Source organism: Ranitomeya imitator, chromosome 8, assembly GCF_032444005.1.
Source record: "Ranitomeya imitator isolate aRanImi1 chromosome 8, aRanImi1.pri, whole genome shotgun sequence".
NCBI classification, from domain to species: domain Eukaryota; kingdom Metazoa; phylum Chordata; class Amphibia; order Anura; family Dendrobatidae; genus Ranitomeya; species Ranitomeya imitator.
Window position 1 is genome coordinate 178,869,567 of NC_091289.1, and position 18,881 is coordinate 178,888,447.

At 43.3% G+C, this 18,881-nt stretch overlaps 1 protein-coding gene across 1 annotated transcript in view; it reads right to left on the reverse strand.

Moving 5' to 3' along the window:
- DNAI3 (dynein axonemal intermediate chain 3) overlaps window positions 1-18,881 on the reverse strand; it is a 64,553-nt gene that overhangs the window by 25,989 nt on the left and 19,683 nt on the right. Inside the window, exons 3-13 of the mRNA XM_069737987.1 lie at window positions 15,332-15,427; window positions 14,092-14,130; window positions 10,877-11,061; window positions 10,685-10,789; window positions 9,493-9,636; window positions 8,106-8,305; window positions 7,637-7,753; window positions 7,030-7,220; window positions 5,590-5,714; window positions 5,423-5,512; window positions 5,073-5,150 (exon numbers count right to left, since the gene is read on the reverse strand). Of these exons, the coding sequence (XP_069594088.1) occupies window positions 5,073-5,150; window positions 5,423-5,512; window positions 5,590-5,714; window positions 7,030-7,220; window positions 7,637-7,753; window positions 8,106-8,305; window positions 9,493-9,636; window positions 10,685-10,789; window positions 10,877-11,061; window positions 14,092-14,130; window positions 15,332-15,427 (1,370 nt within the window). The remainder of the gene's footprint in view (window positions 1-5,072; window positions 5,151-5,422; window positions 5,513-5,589; window positions 5,715-7,029; window positions 7,221-7,636; window positions 7,754-8,105; window positions 8,306-9,492; window positions 9,637-10,684; window positions 10,790-10,876; window positions 11,062-14,091; window positions 14,131-15,331; window positions 15,428-18,881) is intronic.

The following is an 18,881-nucleotide window of genomic DNA, read 5'->3' on the forward strand; positions in this document are numbered from 1 at the left end:
AACAGTAATGCACCAGGCGGTAATAATAACAGTAATGCACCAGGCGGTAATAATAGCAGTAATACACCAGGCGGTAATAATAACAGTAATGCACCAGGCGGTAATAATAACAGTAATACACCAGGCGGTAATAATAGCAGTAATACACCAGGCGGTAATAATAACAGTAATGCACCAGGCGGTAATAATAACAGTAATGCACCAGACAGTAATAATAACAGTAATATACCAGGCGGTAAATAATAACAGTAATACACCAGGCGGTAATAATAACAGTAATGCACCAGGCGGTAATAATAACAGTAATGCAACAGGCGGTAATAATAACAGTAATACACCAGGCGGCAATAATAGCAGTAATACACCAGGCGGTAATAATAACAGTAATACACCAGGCGGTAATAATAACAGTAATGCACCAGGCGGTAATAATAACAGTAATACACCAGGCGGTAATAATAGCAGTAATACACCAGGCGGTAATAATAACAGTAATGCACCAGGCGGTAATAATAACAGTAATGCACCAGACAGTAATAATAACAGTAATATACCAGGCGGTAAATAATAACAGTAATACACCAGGCGGTAATAATAACAGTAATGCACCAGGCGGTAATAATAACAGTAATGCAACAGGCGGTAATAATAACAGTAATACACCAGGCGGCAATAATAGCAGTAATACACCAGGCGGTAATAATAACAGTAATGCACCAGGCGGTAATAATAACAGTAATATACCAGGCGGTAATAATAACAGTAATTCACCAGGTGGTAATAATAACAGTAATTCACCAGGTGGTAATAATAACAGTAACGCACCAGACGGTAATAATAACAGTAATATACCAGGCGGTAATAATAACAGTAATACACCAGGCGGTAATAATAACAGTAATACACCAGACGGTAATAGCAGTAATGCACCAGGCGGTAATAATAACAGTAATGCACCAGGCGGTAATAATAACAGTAATTCACCAGGCGGTAATAATAACAGTAATGCACCAGGCGGTAATAATAGCAGTAATACACCAGGCGGTAATAATAACAGTAATGCACCAGGCGGTAATAATAGCAGTAATGCACCAGGCGGTAATAATAACAGTAATTCACCAGGCGGTAATAATAACAGTAATGCACCAGGCGGTAATAATAACAGTAATGCACCAGGCGGTAATAATAACAGTACTACACCAGGCGGTAATAATAACAGTAATGCACCAGGCGGTAATAGCAGTAATGCACCAGGCGGTAATAATAACAGTAATGCACCAGGCGGTAATAGCAGTAATGCACCAGGCGGTAATAATAACAGTAATTCACCAGGCGGTAATAATAACAGTAATACACCAGGCGGTAATAACAATAGTAATTCACCAGGCGGTAATAATAACAGTAATACACCAGGCGGTATTAATAACAGTAATACACCAGGCGGTAATAATAACAGTAATACACCAGGCGGTAATAATAACAGTAATTCACCAGGCGGTAATAATAACAGTAATACACCAGGCGGTAATAATAACAGTAATACACCAGGCGGTAATAATAGCAGTAATACACCAGGCGGTAATAATAACAGTAATGCACCAGGCGGTAATAATAACAGTAATTCACCAGGCGGTAAATAATAACAGTAATACACCAGGCGGTAATAATAACAGTAATGCACCAGGCGGTAATAATAACAGTAATGCACCAGGCGGTAATAATAGCAGTAATACACCAGGCGGTAATAATAACAGTAATGCACCAGGCGGTAATAATAACAGTAATACACCAGGCGGTAATAATAGCAGTAATACACCAGGCGGTAATAATAACAGTAATGCACCAGGCGGTAATAATAACAGTAATGCACCAGACAGTAATAATAACAGTAATATACCAGGCGGTAAATAATAACAGTAATACACCAGGCGGTAATAATAACAGTAATGCACCAGGCGGTAATAATAACAGTAATGCAACAGGCGGTAATAATAACAGTAATACACCAGGCGGCAATAATAGCAGTAATACACCAGGCGGTAATAATAACAGTAATACACCAGGCGGTAATAATAACAGTAATGCACCAGGCGGTAATAATAACAGTAATGCACCAGGCGGTAATAATAGCAGTAATACACCAGGCGGTAATAATAACAGTAATGCACCAGGCGGTAATAATAACAGTAATACACCAGGCGGTAATAATAGCAGTAATACACCAGGCGGTAATAATAACAGTAATGCACCAGGCGGTAATAATAACAGTAATGCACCAGACAGTAATAATAACAGTAATATACCAGGCGGTAAATAATAACAGTAATACACCAGGCGGTAATAATAACAGTAATGCACCAGGCGGTAATAATAACAGTAATGCAACAGGCGGTAATAATAACAGTAATACACCAGGCGGCAATAATAGCAGTAATACACCAGGCGGTAATAATAACAGTAATGCACCAGGCGGTAATAATAACAGTAATATACCAGGCGGTAATAATAACAGTAATTCACCAGGCGGTAATAATAACAGTAATTCACCAGGTGGTAATAATAACAGTAACGCACCAGACGGTAATAATAACAGTAATATACCAGGCGGTAATAATAACAGTAATACACCAGGCGGTAATAATAACAGTAATACACCAGACGGTAATAGCAGTAATGCACCAGGCGGTAATAATAACAGTAATGCACCAGGCGGTAATAATAACAGTAATTCACCAGGCGGTAATAATAACAGTAATGCACCAGGCGGTAATAATAGCAGTAATACACCAGGCGGTAATAATAACAGTAATGCACCAGGCGGTAATAATAACAGTAATACACCAGGCGGTAATAATAACAGTAATACACCAGGCGGTAATAATAGCAGTAATACACCAGGCGGTAATAATAACAGTAATGCACCAGGCGGTAATAATAACAGTAATTCACCAGGCGGTAATAATAACAGTAATACACCAGGCGGTAATAATAGCAGTAATACACCAGGCGGTAATAATAACAGTAATGCACCAGACGGTAATAATAACAGTAATGCACCAGGCGGTAATAATAACAGTAATGCACCAGGCGGTAATAACAACAGTAATACACCAGGCGGTAATAATAACAGTAATGCACCAGGCGGTAATAATAACAGTAATACACCAGGCGGTAATAATAACAGTAATATACCAGGCGGTAATAATAACAGTAATGCACCAGGCGGTAATAATAACAGTAATGCACCAGGCGGTAATAATAACAGTAATGCACCAGGCGGTAATAATAACAGTAAAGCACCAGATGGTAATAATTACAGTAATTCACCAGACGGTAATAATAACAGTAATACACCAGGCGGTAATAATAACAGTAATTCACCAGGCGGTAATAATAACAGTAATATACCAGGCGGTAATAATAACAGTAATGCACCAGGCGGTAATAATAACAGTAATGCACCAGGCGGTAATAATAACAGTAAAGCACCAGACGGTAATAATTACAGTAATTCACTAGACGGTAATAATAACAGTAATATACCAGGCGGTAATAATAACAGTAATTCACCAGACAGTAATAATAACAGTAATATACCAGGCGGTAATAATAACAGTAATACACCAGGCGGTAATAATAACAGTAATATACCAGGCGGTAATAATAACAGTAATATACCAGGCGGTAATAATAACAGTAATATACCAGGCGGTAATAATAACAGTAATATACCAGGCGGTAATAATAACAGTAATACACCAGGTAGTAATAATAACAGTAATATACCAGGCGGTAATAATAACAGTAATACACCAGGTAGTAATAATAACAGTAATGCACCAGACGGTAATAATAACAGTAATTCACCAGACGGTAATAATAACAGTAATATACCAGGCGGTAATAATAACAGTAATATACCAGGCGGTAATAATAACAGTAATATACCAGGCGGTAATAATAACAGTAATATACCAGGCGGTAATAATAACAGTAATACACCAGGTAGTAATAATAACAGTAATATACCAGGCGGTAATAATAACAGTAATACACCAGGCGGTAATAATAACAGTAATTCACCAGACAGTAATAATAACAGTAATATACCAGGCGGTAATAATAACAGTAATGCACCAGGTAGTAATAATAACAGTAATGCACCAGACGGTAATAATAACAGCAATGCACCAGGTAGTAATAATAACACTAATGCACCAGGCGGTAATAATAACACTAATGCACCAGGCAGTAATAATAACAATAATACACCAGGCGGCAATAATTACAGTAATATATGAGGTGGTAATAATAACAGTAATACACAATTTTTATATATTTTGTAAGGCTTTGTATTAGAAAAAATATCAGAGTTTCATCAGAGTCTTTGATCAGAGTCATCAGAGTTTGGTCAGTAACAATTTTTACCATCAGAGTTTGCTTGGATGAAACTCAGATGGCATCCAAGTGCAGTCTGATTTTTTTCACCGTCCCATATTGTTGCATCGGCATTTTTGATCCGAGAATTGGATCAATATCAGACAAGTCCCCACTCTTTTGTGTCGACCACTCAGTCCAAGGAAAAAAAAAATCTAATGTGTGAACGACCCCATGGACTATCATGGGTGGGAGTGCTGTCCGTGAAAAACACAGATATCACTCGGATAAGAAAAACTGCCGTCTGGATGAGCCCTTACTTTGTGTCACACTTTCCTAACTAAACATTGTGCAACTTTGGCCACGATATCACGTGTTATGCCAGGCCCCTTTGAACTAGGATTTGCATCTTATTCTCTGAGGCAAAAAAAAGTGTCTAAAGCACATAAAGGTAAACCATAATGTAACATTAAATAATGCAAAAAATGTTCCAAAATGTGATGGATATTTCATTGAATTAATAACTCTGCGCCATATTCTATCTCATCACATTATGCCGAGCGCACAATGCCATCCTATAATCTGAGCCTGCAATCTCACAAAGTGCTGCAAACAATGTATGGCAGTAGCGCCCCCTACTGGCCAAAGAAAGGATAATTCTGAAAGTACTAAATAGCAGGTCCTCCGTTTCTCACCTTTGAGGCCGTGTTCTTGGTCACAGCAGTTTTTGAGGACAGCAGCTCATAGTGAGCGGAGATATCCCACAGCACAACCTTAGAGGGAAAACACAACGTCAAGATCATGGAACAGCCAACAATTACATGGAAACAATCATTCATGGCTGTCGACGGGAAACTTCCATTTGCCAAAAATGTGACCCGTGAGGCTGGATGTGTTAGGCCGTTGTTGGCTACATTAACTGTGTTTATGGCACGATCGTTGATCATTTGCTGCTGCGATGCCAATGATCCGTTGGTTTTGTCTCGTGGAGAGCTGACCCTTCCCTTTAATAATGCGCCAGTTGTTTTGTTGCTGTTCTCAGTACCTGACCGTTCATACATCCTCCAGCGATGATATTGGGGTCACTCGGGCAGAACTGGAAGCAATAAATGTCATCTGGGCATTCGAGCATCAGCTAGAGAGAAAAAGATAAAAAGTCAAGAGGAGACGGGATGGCATCAGAATTCGGGAGCCCCAGAAGTGATGTCCGACCTGCGGGTGGATGGGATCACTCAGGCTCCAAAGGAGAATCAGCGATGGCGTCAAGATGAGTTTAGAAGAAGTGTTCACTCGATCCTCCAGCGACAGCCGTTCTGTGAGCGAGACCGCAACTAAACCTGGCGAAGGAATAAGAAGTGCCGGACATATAACGTACAATGGATTATCGCAGAGTGGGCAGCCACATGTCAGGAGCTGAGCCAGGCGGTGCCGGCTGTGTGATACGACCAGCACCCGCCAAGAAGGGCGCAGTCAGATAAATCGGAACACAATGCCCGGACTGGCCGGCGGCTCTCCTGTCCTGGGCATTACAGCTGCATAGACGTACGATATAAAGCTGTCACGCTCGGGTCGGGAGAGCCGCCGGCCAGTCCGGGCATTGTGTTCCTATCTTGGTCCGATTGATACGGCCATCTGACTGCTTGAACTTGCTGATGCTGGTTGTGACCATCATCCGCCCATCACCTCCGATCATGTGTGATGGGCCTGCAGGGAGCGGATAGGAAATCATTAGATGTGACGTCGCAATGCATCACTGTTTACCGCCATATCATTACAGTCGTGAACGTATATTATTATTATATTTATTATAATAATTACTATTCACCTGATGCATCTAAAATGAAAAAAAAAAAAAACAGGAACATTTGCAAATAGTCCTATTGTTTTGTGTATACAGCCCCTAAACAAACTTATGTGTCTCCATGGTTACAGACTACAAAATATCCTTGTGTGTAGTCTGACCCTGCAGTCATGTGTTCCTCCTCATCTGCCGTCTCCAGCTGAACAAGAAAACCTGGTAGAGGGAACGAGGAGAGACGTGATGGAAAAATCAGACTAATCATAATGTTTATTTGTACACTGCAACCATGGAGACATATAGCTCTGCAGCGAACCTGTGAGCGCAAAACGGTAGGAGATTTAAAACATAATATAACTAGTGATGAGGGAATATGCTGGGATAAGGTGTTATCTGAGCATGCTCCGGTGCTAACACAGTGTAGAGGGTGCTCGAATAATATGTTCGAGTCCCTCACCTGCAGGTCACGCAGCTATTCGACAGTCGCAACACATGCAGGAATCGTCTGTTTGTTAGGCAATCCATGCATGTGTTGCGGATGTCTAACAGCCATGATACATGCAGCCGCAGGGTCTCAAATATATTTTTCGAGTACGCGGAAGACACTCAGTTAGCACCCGAGCATGCTCAGATAACACCTTATCCGAGCACGTTCGCTCATCACTAAATATAACTTTAAAGGGTTTTTGTCCCATGTTTATAATAGATAATTTACTGATCTATGGGGTCTTACCCAATGGGACCCCCAGACACACCTTAGTTTGAACACATTAAAAACTCGGTACGATCCCTTTAAATCATGAGAAACCATGGGAGAAAACAATATCAGACAAGACAGCGGGCTGAGCTCTCACCCTGCAGCGTCGGGTGCCAGCTAATGCTGCTGATGGTTTTATCTTTGCCTGACTGGTGTTCTGTAAAAGACTGATATTCTTTAAGGTGAGAGTCCGATTTGCCCCCGAACGTGCTCTCCTGCTCGCACAGCGCTCTCCAGTCATCCACAAAGGCGTTCACGAGTTCATTTTGCTGTAAAGCCAATTCCAGTCTGTGGCAAAGAAACGGAAGGATGCGGATGAGGAATCACAAAAGGATGCACTGTGTATGTGTGACTCGACTGCAACATGGCGGCTGAATGATGGGAGTTGTAGTTCCACAACAGGTAGATAGCAGACACCTGAGACTCACATTAAACCAGAGGGGTCCGACTATCGGCAACTGTGCCCATCAGCTGGGTGAAGGGGCACTAGAGTGTTTCGTGACCGTGCCGGGTATTACATAGATGGGCTGCAAAACCAGGCACTGCCGCTAATAAAGGGGTATACAAATAGGGGGTGTCATTGTCTTCCAAACAGCTGCCTGGCAAAATATCGGACCCCACCAATCTAGTATCCATGGTCTATCTGTTGGAGAGGGCCTTCATTTTACAAACCCCATGTAATCCCTTTAATTTGGCGGTTTTACCTTAATGACACGGAGTTGACGAAGTCCTTCAGGCTCTTAGATGAGAGATATTCTTGCTTCTGCTCTTCGGTGAACTCTCTGGGTGTGTACTGGGTGCAGGCATTTCGAGGGTAAGTCCTAAATCAAATAAATACAGAATTAGGGGGTGTCGGTACGAAGTCTCGGAGGGTTCTCGTTATGCCCTCTCGATGAATGGGCGGGCGTATGTTGTGAATGACATCACAAGCTACATGCAATTAGATGGTTAATTACAGCCTTAAACAACCACTCTGAATATTGTCAGTAGAGCGACGAAGTAGTCTGAGGGTCCCGGTGACATCCATCGTCCACTATAATGATATAGAGGGTCAATCTCATCTCAGTAAGTGATGGCATATCGATAGGATCCAACCTCTGGGACCCCCATGAATTCTGTGAACTAATCGTCCCCAGAGCTGCTATATTCCTGTTTCCCATTCTGATGTCTTACCACTTGGTCTGGGTGCTCTGCTCCTGTAATGACGGCACCGCTTGGATGCCGCTGTCCCGCTCTTTGGGTTTAACGCTGAACCGTTTGTCCTGGTAAGAGGCGCACTCCATGTACCCGTCCTTTACATCTGACGCATTGCAATCGCTGAAAGCGACCCGCGAGCCGAACTCTCTGTGCAGCCGCGAAATCATGAATTTGATCTGTGAAATAATTGGAATGGTGAAGTCTTACTATATAGTAGACACTTCAAAAAACTGACCATCACATCCAAACACAGACTAAATGTGAACAGGTGCTGAACCTAGAGTCACCAACTCATATACTCTCAAAAAAAAAGGCAGCACACTATAGCACCATAGCATGTAAATATGAAAACTGAATTGCATTACTGCATTAGAAATATGAAAAATTTGAAAAATCAAATATGAAAAATTGAGAAAGTTTAGCGCATAAATTGGCCAATTCATGTGTACCTGGAAGCCACGATAAGGCATTTCTCGTTTCCAGGACCTAGCAATGCCTTTCCTTTCTGAGAATAAAGTCTTCATCTGAAAGGGAACCTAATGTGTGTCCTCTCTTAGACTAAAATATCTCTCTCTCTCCGCGGAGGGGTAGTGGCACTGCTGGAATTAAAAACACATGTGGCTAGAAGACTTTATTCTCAGAGAGGAAAGGCATTGTTTAGGCCCTGGAAACGAGAAATGCCTTATCGTGGCTTCCATGTACACATGAATTGGCCAATTTATGGGCTAAACTTTCTCAATTTTTCATGTTTTTCAAATTTTAATATTGTCACGTTAGAGCAGCGCCTTTTTACGCATGGCTGAAAATGCTTTGCACTGCCATTCTATAGGGAATAATTTGCTAATCGATGGGTGGTCTTCTGCAGGGACCACAGCGATCCAGAGAACAGTGGTTTGGAATCTCTGCAGACCCTTCCTGCTCAGAGAGGAGGTCCACATGCTCGGCCTGCACTCCTTTTATCATTTATGGGACTGACGGACATAGCCTACAGTCCCACAGACAATGAATGGAGCGCAGGCTGAGCATTTGCCCCTCCGCACCCCTCAGAAAGGGGCTGCAGAGCGTCGCTCTCGGTAGCTCCAGTATTCACAGCCACAGAGACTAGGGATATCTTTTTGATTTTTTGAGAATAACCTTTTAACGCCAAATAAAAATTATTGGTTACTTGTCTTGGAAAAAAAAAGTTTTTGTCGTATTTGATAATATCAGACGTCGGAATGAGCCCTTACTGGAAGGATCTGGTGAGGACACCGTAGATAAATAATGGCTCAATAATACATCTGATTCCTGATCTTACAGCTATAATTACATTTATATAAAGGAACGTCTCATACCGTATACCACCTCATGTAAATCATCTGACCTTGGTCTGAGATTCCTTCACCATTTCTTCCTCGACCTCCAGATCGCTGCCTAAAGAGATCCAAGGTCTGGGCACTGGAGAGCTGTACGTGAAATCTTCAGAGTCGACATCTTTGTCTTCTTCATCAGTTATGGTTTCCGGTGGCTACAAATCAATGATAAATCAATGACCTCAGCAATACACGGCTTCTATTGACCATATATTCTCTAGCCGTTGGGTAGCCACATCACTGGCGGCTCCTCGGCCATATAGAAGGAAGTGATATCCTCTGCGACACCGGACAGGACCAAGCAGGAAAACCTCCGGTGCACATTAAAGTCGACCCAATCTGCTGACTTGGCAGGACCGTGCCGCCATCTAATGTGTATGGGGGCCATAGATAAATTTAATACGCCTGATCCTTTTCTTTCCTAAGTATATGAGCAGCTGCCATTATTGTCCGGTAGCGATTTACTCTGCTCTACTCACTTAAATAGCATGCACGCCAAGAAGAGTGTGCATGTGTATGATGGTTCTGCAAAAACTAAAGCATGCACCTTAACACTATGGACGAGGCTTCTCCAACCCTCAAGAATCAGTCTTCATCTGCGAAAGTCACAATGCAGCATTAGGCCATGTTCCCACAATGAGCATTTGGTGAGTTTTAGATGTTAGAGATTTTCTGCACCCTTAAGTAAAATAGGTTACTTGCATTTTTTCTAAAGTACGCAGGGTAGAAAACTCATCGCTTTACATGGCAGCTATTGGAAAAAAAGACCATTGTGTTACGGATATTCAGCAGATTTTACCCATATAGTGCACAGGGTGAAATCTGCAGTAAATCAGCAGCACAATCTGCAGCACGTCATAGTGGATTTGTGGTGAGATCCCCAAAAATATTTTCACCGAGGGACTCAGCTAAACAAGAGTTTTTTTTCAGGACCGAATATTTTTTTGACATGTCACAAAGATGGGGATTGCAAGAATGAAGCAGCGGCGGCGGGGCGAGGAAAGCGAAGATCCAATTCATCGCTTGTCCGCTCTGTTCAACTTTATCTAAAAGTGATGAAGTTGGTTATTAAGTTTCATAGGCCATCCATGTGCCCTCCAGAAAAAAGCCAAACGGGGACCGGCCTGAGATGAGATGGCTCGCCGCTTGTGGTACTGCCATGGGCACGTGAACCACCACCTGGCGGACGCGTCCTTAGCTTACCCTCAGCAGGGACTCTTTGGCTTCCTCCGTTACTATGAGATAGAAGTTCTGGCCGTAGGTGAAATCTCTATCAAACACCAGCAGCAGCTCCTCTCCAGGGTACTCCTATATATTCAGAGAGAAAATGGGAAATGATCAAATCGTAGAACAGTCACCAGGAGGCTGGAAGAAGACGATGACCATCGATTGTACCGTAATTATGGACTTAAAGGGGCTGAAGTCAGAAACCGCAGCTCTGCTCTTCAGATCGCTGACAATGTCGTCTTTCTTTAACAGTTTGAATGGGTTTTCTTGGGTGACGTCCTCATCGATTCGACAGCTGAAGATCTCCTGAGTCTTGGAGGTTAGAACCAGAGGAACGATATATTCGGGGTGACCTGTGCGGATAGAAAGTTACCCCGTTAGGTGCCATCTTGTTCACTTCATCAAACCACCCCCATTTCAGAAACGGTGGTCCCATCCTTCTTTTAGGATAGGTAACAAGTGTCTGATTGCAGGGGGTCCAGCCCCTGGAATCACAACTGATCACAAGACTGGTGGTCCCTATGTCCCCTGCACGACAAGAGCCCCGTCTCCATCGACCTAATGGCGGCAGCATCCATTACTATGAATGGTCTTTTCTTGGAGTAGCTTCTTAACATCTGACAACTTATTGCAAAATATCTCTTGGATTTATTTTTTTTCTCCTATACAACTGATACTATGAATAAAAGTGATGGAAAGTACAAATGTCAGGTCCGCTCCTTACAAATCGGGACCAGGAGGGTTAAATTGCATAAGAAACGGTGAAAGGAAGTTTTGTGGAGGTTGCAATAAGAGTCGGTGGTCACCAAAATATCAGCTGTATCCTGGGGTCTGTGATTACAGCCGGGATGTAGGTGACCCCAGCGCGGCAGCGGCGAATAGAGGACACAGGAATGTAGGGAAGGGAACAGCGACACCTGCTGGAGGAACTGTGTACAGCAAAAGGGTAAACAGCATTATTACTTTACATGGGGGTACTCAAGTGGTAATTTTTTTTTTAAAGGGGATACTGGGGGGGTGCATCAAGACATTCAGAAGAGCACTTAGAGGGCATTATAACTTACAAAAGGGGGCATTACCACAGTCTAGAGGGTCCTCGGGGGCATTATTGCCTTAGCACAGTCTAGAGGGTCCTCGGGGGGCATTATTGCCTTAGCACAGTCTAGAGGGTCCTCGGGGGGCATTATTGCATTACCACAGTCTAGAGGGTCCTCGGGGGCATTATTGCCTTAGCACAGTCTAGAGGGTCCTCGGGGGGCATTATTGCCTTAGCACAGTCTATAGGGTCCTCGGGGAGCATTATTGCCTTAGTACAGTCTAGAGGGTCCTCGAGGAGCATTATTGCCTTAGTACAGTCTAGAGGGTCCTCGGGGGGCATTATTGCCTTAGCACAGTCTAAAGGGTCCTCGGGGGCATTATTGCCTTAGCACAGTCTAGTGGGTCCTCGGGGGGCATTATTGCCTTAGTACAGTCTAGAGGGTCCTCGAGGAGCATTATTGCCTTAGCACAGTCTAGAGGGTCCTCGGGGAGCATTATTGCCTTAGCACAGTCTAAAGGGTCCTCGGGGGCATTATTGCCTTAGCACAGTCTAGTGGGTCCTCTGGGGGGGCATCATTGCCTTAGTACACTCTATACGGTTCTCAGGGGGCATTATTGCTTTAGCTCAGTCTAGAGGGTCCCCAGGGGGCATTATTGCCTTAGCATAGTCCAGAGGGTTCTCGGGGGCAATATTGCCTTAGTATAGTCTAGTGGGTCCTCAGGGGGCATTACTGTCTTAGTACATTTTAGAGGGTTCTCAGGGGGCATTATTGCCAATCAGTTATCCATTACATAGACATAAATGCTTTTTCCTGTATTTTTTTAAACTATTAATTAGTACAGAAATTGTGCATTTATGTTTGTGCTGTGATTTTCCCACCTCTCGTGGCGGTAACATTTCCTGCACTGATAACATCAAACTGAATGCAATCACGGATCCGGAGGGGAATGCAGCAGGCGACGTGGACAGTGATCCGGGCACCCCTGTGTCTGTACACAGAGAGCGGCCGACGGCTCATCTGCCATGTGTCGGCGGCCGGTGTGGGGTCACGGATGAATGAAGTCATTTCTGCAGACCCCTCTGGTCCCCGCACATGATATGTGTGATACAATGTTACGTTGCTTTCTCGTTTGATGCCGCCGGCTCGGGGCAATGTGGAACAATGAGAAGGTTCATCTCGCTGCCGGCGTCTGAGCACCGCACAAAAATCCCTATTGTTTTCTATATGGGAATTCTGTCTGATGTGGGATTTTACCCTGAGAATGACTTCTAAGAAATGAGATCTGAATGTACACACGGACACGTCGGACAGAGAGACTGTGGACTACAAAGACACGAGCAGGGTCGCTCTCCCTTAGGGCTCATTAACACTTACCTTTTTTTCCATTAGTTCGTTTGTGTGGACCAAATTCATCATTTTAGAGTAACAGCAAAATGAGTAAAATTTTAAAAAATCGAGTTCACACGGTGCATTTTTTTTTCCTTCCATTTTTTTTTCAGCGTTTTTACTGCAGTCTTTTTTTTTTCCTCTTGAGATCAAAATGACTTATCACCAAAAAAAGGCTAGGTGTGAACACAGCCTTATAGCGACACGCTCAGTTCTTCTCAAAGGATACATTGGAAAATCCTCCAGGTGGATGTCTCCGATACAGTGTGACCCGACCCTTGCACAGCTGTGTTGTGAACCCTGATCTTTCATAGTAAGTACACCAGCCTCACCAGGTCAACAAGATCTATTTATTATTGTCTACAGTTTGCATTGTGACAGATCGGCTTTAATTGTCACCATGTAATCCAGGAATGATGCAGATATTGGTTTTTTAAGGGCTTTTTGAGGTCAAATTAGATCTATGTAACAATATGAACCTGACCAAAATTCTAGGGAGGCAGCCTCTCTCAGCAGTGCAGCCTCGGGCTTTGGGGCTGTAGTTCCGTCATAGAAGACTGATAGTTTTCACAATTTTACTGCCCATTAAATGTGTTTTTTCATGTCTCATTTAAAGTGAGGTTGGAAAATATAAGAAAAACGTAGCCTCTTTCTTTCAAAAATAGCGCCACTCATGACCACAGGTTGTGGGTGGTATTGCTGATCGGCCTCCTTCTCTCCACCTGAGCTGCAATACCGGTCACAACCCATAAACAGGTGGGGCGCTGTTCCTGGAAGAAAGCATTTCTCTAATTCTGTACAAGTTTTTTTATTTATGGGGAATGCATTTAGTTAGTAAAATACATAATTAGGAAAGCAGGCAGCTCCTCTTCGGCTTTGGTCAATGACTTGAGTAGGTGTCAATAAGCTGGGCTATCCTTCTCCTAATATCCCAGCCGTTTCTCAGAGGCGACTTACCTGACCGGGTGGAAGATGCCGAATCCTCACGCTTTTTAGCTAAAGGTAATAATGAAAAGCAAGAATCAGATGATCCAAAATATGAAACCGAGACCTGAGGGAGTCAAGTGGTTAATGATCACACCAGTACATGATGGGAGTAGTAGTCCCCAATGAAGAAACACACACGCAGCCATATAATCGCAGGCACAACATGGTACAACACGAAATATTAAGAATCTGTGGTAATATGTAATTTGCGCCCATATCCATAGATTCACATTCACACCCTACATACAGTGCAGGCTCATAATACCTGTAGTCCGGCTACACATCGCCACCAGGTGGTCAGACAAGGTACAACATGGAATCACTCCTGCTAGGTCTCATTCACACAGTCAGTTTTTCATACACCAGTCCTATCTCTGTTTCTTTTTGTCCAAATCGAACTAGTAGCTATTACAATCTACGGCGCTGTTCTCATGTCCGTGTATATTTGTGGATTGTACGGTCGTCATCAAAAACATGGAGAAGTGTCTGATCTTGATCAAACTCGCCAAACGCAAGTCTATGGCCCCGATTCCTCACGCCCGGTCTTCATGAGGGCATGTGCTGGGGGGGTCAGACGCTCCTGATTCATTAAGTCACGCGTGCTTCTTAATAAATCAAGAGCATCTTTAAAAATAGTGTGCGTTTCACCATAAATCTTACTCCGGTCCAATGACTGGAGTAAGATTCGCGGTGTAGTCATGGATTTTACAAGCCGGTGTTTCCACGCCCTGTCCCAACTTTGGCCATTTTTGGCATAACTGGTAAAAACTGTTCATAAAAAGTCGCAAAATTTTTCTACAACCTTAAGTTGTTCGATATTTCCATATTTTAAGATTTATGGCGTAAACACTTTGATGAATCTGGGACTGTGAAAAAATTGGATACAAAATTAGAATTCATCCGTGTCCTGTCCGTTTTTCCCTGTTTCATAGGAGAAGATTGAGAAACTGCCATTAATCCGTTATTTTTTTGAGAAAAACGAATGAAACTGATGGTAAAAACGGACAACGACCAAATACAGATGAAAATCTGATCCAAAACACTAATGAAAAAAGTCCTTTTTTTTCGCCTACGAGAAAAACCACTGACGTCTATCAGAGGCCGAGATGAGCAGTTAGAAAACTTCACGGGAGTTGTAATTTCTGTACAATCTGCCACATAGATGTGTAACGCTGATATATCGGACACGGAATCTTGCGAGAAGCGTCACCTGAGAGTTTAGTTTTCCTTTCCTTCCTCTTGCCTTTACGAGACGACGACCTGGAACCTCCAGACGGAGATCGGGATGAATCTCTGATGGACATATCTGCGAATCGAGAAGCAAGTGGCGAGGTCCATGAAATGCAAAAATACAATCCAAAACGTGAAAACTGCAACACCGAGAAGAAGGCGCAGAACTACGGAAATCACAGGATGGAGACGTGCTACTGATCTGCAAATGATGAAAATGGTCAAACATCATCTCGATGTATTCAGTCTGCAGTATGAGAAAATCCCCGCACTTACAACCTTGGCTGCATTCAGAGAGGGTATTAATGGCTCTGAATGCAAAAGGCAATCATCAAGATCCTCTGCTGGCAGCTCCCGTGCAACGAGATTACGTTAGCAGCAAAGTGATTGAGATTTCGAACATCTCTTCCTCGCGTTGCGGATGATTTCAGCACAGAATCCGACCTTCGTTATGAGCTTTTTGTCAATTCAAATTTTCACCTGGATTTCACCCTTTGCAATGCATAAGGTGAAATCTGCAACAAAATCTGCATAGAATATTCTTAGCCATATTCGAATTTATCAAAATAAAGCGCAGTCTCACGTTATGTGTAAGGCTATGTTCACACACAGCACAGTCTCATGTTATGTGTAAGGCTAAGTTCACATGCAGCGCAGTCTCACGTTATGTGTAAGGCTATGTTCACACGCAGCGCAGTCTCACGTTATGTGTAAGGCTATGTTCACACTCAGCGCAGTCTCACATTATGTGTAAGGCTATGTACACACGCAGCACAGTCTCACGTTATGTGTAAGGCTAAGTTCACAAGCAGCGCAGTCTCACGTTATGTGTAAGGCTATGTTCACACGCAGCGCAGTCTCACGTTATGTGTAAGGCTAAGTTCACACGCAGTGCAATCTCACGTTATGTGTAAGGCTATGTTCACACGCAGCGCAGTCTCACGTTATGTGTAAGGCTATGTTCACACGCAGCGCAGTCTCACGTTATGTGTAAGGCTATGTTCACACGCAGTGCAGTCTCACGTTATGTGTAAGGCTATGTTCACACACAGCGCAGTCTCACATTATGTGTGTTGTGAATTCTGTGGCTGAATTCACTCCTGTGGTCACAAGTGGTACTGCAGCTTCTGAGCTTCCTCCCTCAGGTGTTCTGGTGAGCTCGTTAACTGCTTCATTACTTAACTCCGCCTGATGCTGCTATCCTTGCTCCTTGTCAATGTTTCAGTGTTGGATCTGAGCTTCTCCTGATTGTTCCTGTGACCTGCTGCTCTGTATAGCTAAGTGCTTTTTGCTTTTTTGTTGCTTTTTTTCTGTCCAGCTTGTCTTTTGTTTTGCTGGAAGCTCTGAGACGCAAAGGGTGTACCGCCGTGCCGTTAGTTCGGCACGGTGGGGTTTTTTTTGCCCCCTTTGCGTGGTTTTGCTTTAGGGTTTTTTGTAGACTGCAAAGTTCGCTTTACTGTCCTCGCTCTGTCCTAGAATATCGGGCCCCACTTTGCTGAATCTATTTCATCCCTACGTTTTGTCTTTTCATCTTACTCACAGTCATTATATGTGGGGGGCTGCCTTTTCCTTTGGGGAATTTCTCTGGGGCAAGTCAGGCCTATTTTTCTATCTTCAGGCTAGCTAGTTTCTTAGGCTGTGCCGAGTTGCCTAGGTAGTTGTTAGGCGCAATCCACAGCCGCTTTTAGTTGTGTTTAGGATAGGATCAGGTGTGCAGTCTACAGAGTTTCCACGTCTCAGAGCTCGTTCTTGTATTTTTGGGTATTTGTCAGATCACTGTGTGCGCTCTGATCGCTATGCACACTGTGTTTTTGGATTGCCTTCATAACACCTGTCATTAGCAAACATAACAGTACAAGGAGCCTAATTAATGATTCTCAATAGAGGGAAAGAAAAAGTTCTGACATCATTTTTTTTTTTTTTTTCTGCTCTGTGTTCACTTTTTTTTTTCCCCCTAGACATTTGGGTTATTCTGGACACAGGTGTGGACATGGATATTCAGGGTCTGTGCTCTTCAATGGATAATCTCGTTATAAATGTACAAAAAATTCAAGTTACTATTGATCAGAAATCTATGTTAGAACCAAGAATTCCTATTCCTGATTTGTTTTTTGGAGATAGAACTAAGTTTCTAAGTTTCAAAAATAATTGTAAGCTTTTTCTGGCCTTGAAACCTCATTCTTCTGGTAATCCTATTCAACAGGTTTTGATTATTATTTCTTTTTTTGCGCGGCGACCCTCAAGACTGGGCATTTTCTCTTGCGCCAGGAGACCCTGCATTGAGTAGTGTCGATGCGTTTTTCCTGGCGCTCGGATTGCTGTACGATGAGCCTAATTCAGTGGATCAGGCTGAGAAAAATTTGCTGGCTTTGTGCCAGGGTCAGGATGATATAGAAGTATATTGTCAGAAATTTAGGAAATGGTCAGTACTCACTCAGTGGAATGAATCTGCGCTGGCAGCTTTGTTCAGAAAGGGTCTCTCTGAGGCTCTTAAGGATGTCATGGTGGGATTTCCTATGCCTGCTGGTTTGAATGAGTCTTTGTCTTTGGCCATTCAGATCGGTCGACGCTTGCGCGAGCGTAAATCTGTGCACCATTTGGCGGTACTGCCTGAGGTTAAACCTGAGCCTATGCAGTGCGATAGGACTATGACTAGAGTTGAACGGCAGGAATACAGACGTCTGAATGGTCTGTGTTTCTACTGTGGTGATTCCACTCATGCTATTTCTGATTGTCCTAAGCGCACTAGGCGGTCCACTAGGTCTGCCGTCATTGGTACTGTACAGTCCAAATTCCTTCTGTCCATTACCTTGATATGCTCTTTGTCGTCGTTTTCTGTCATGGCGTTTGTGGATTCGGGCGCTGCCCTGAATCTGATGGATTTGGATTATGCTAAACGTTGTGGGTTTTTCTTGGAGCCTTTGCGGTGTCCTATTCCATTGAGAGGAATTGATGCTACACCTTTGGCCAAGAATAAACCTCAATACTGGGCCCAGCTGACCATGTGCATGCCTCCTGCACATCAGGAAGTTATTCGCTTTCTGGTGTTGCATAATCTGCATGATGTGGTCGTGTTGGGGTTGCCATGGCTACAAACCCATAATCCAGTATTGGATTGGAATTCCATGTCGGTATCCAGCTGGGGTTGTCAGGGGGTACATGGTGATGTTCCATTTTTGTCGATTTCGTCATCCACCCCTTCTGAGGTCCCAGAGTTCTTGTCTGATTATCAGGATGTATTTGAAGAGCCCAAGTCCGATGCTCTACCTCCGCATAGGGATTGTGATTGTGCTATCAATTTGATTCCTGGTAGTAAATTCCCTAAAGGTCGATTATTTAATTTATCCGTGCCCGAACACGCCGCTATGCGCAGTTATGTGAAGGAATCCCTGGAGAAGGGACATATTCGCCCATCGTCATCACCACTGGGAGCCGGGTTCTTCTTTGTAGCCAAGAAGGATGGTTCGCTGAGATCGTGTATTGATTACCGCCTTCTTAATAAGATCACTGTTAAATTTCAGTATCCCTTG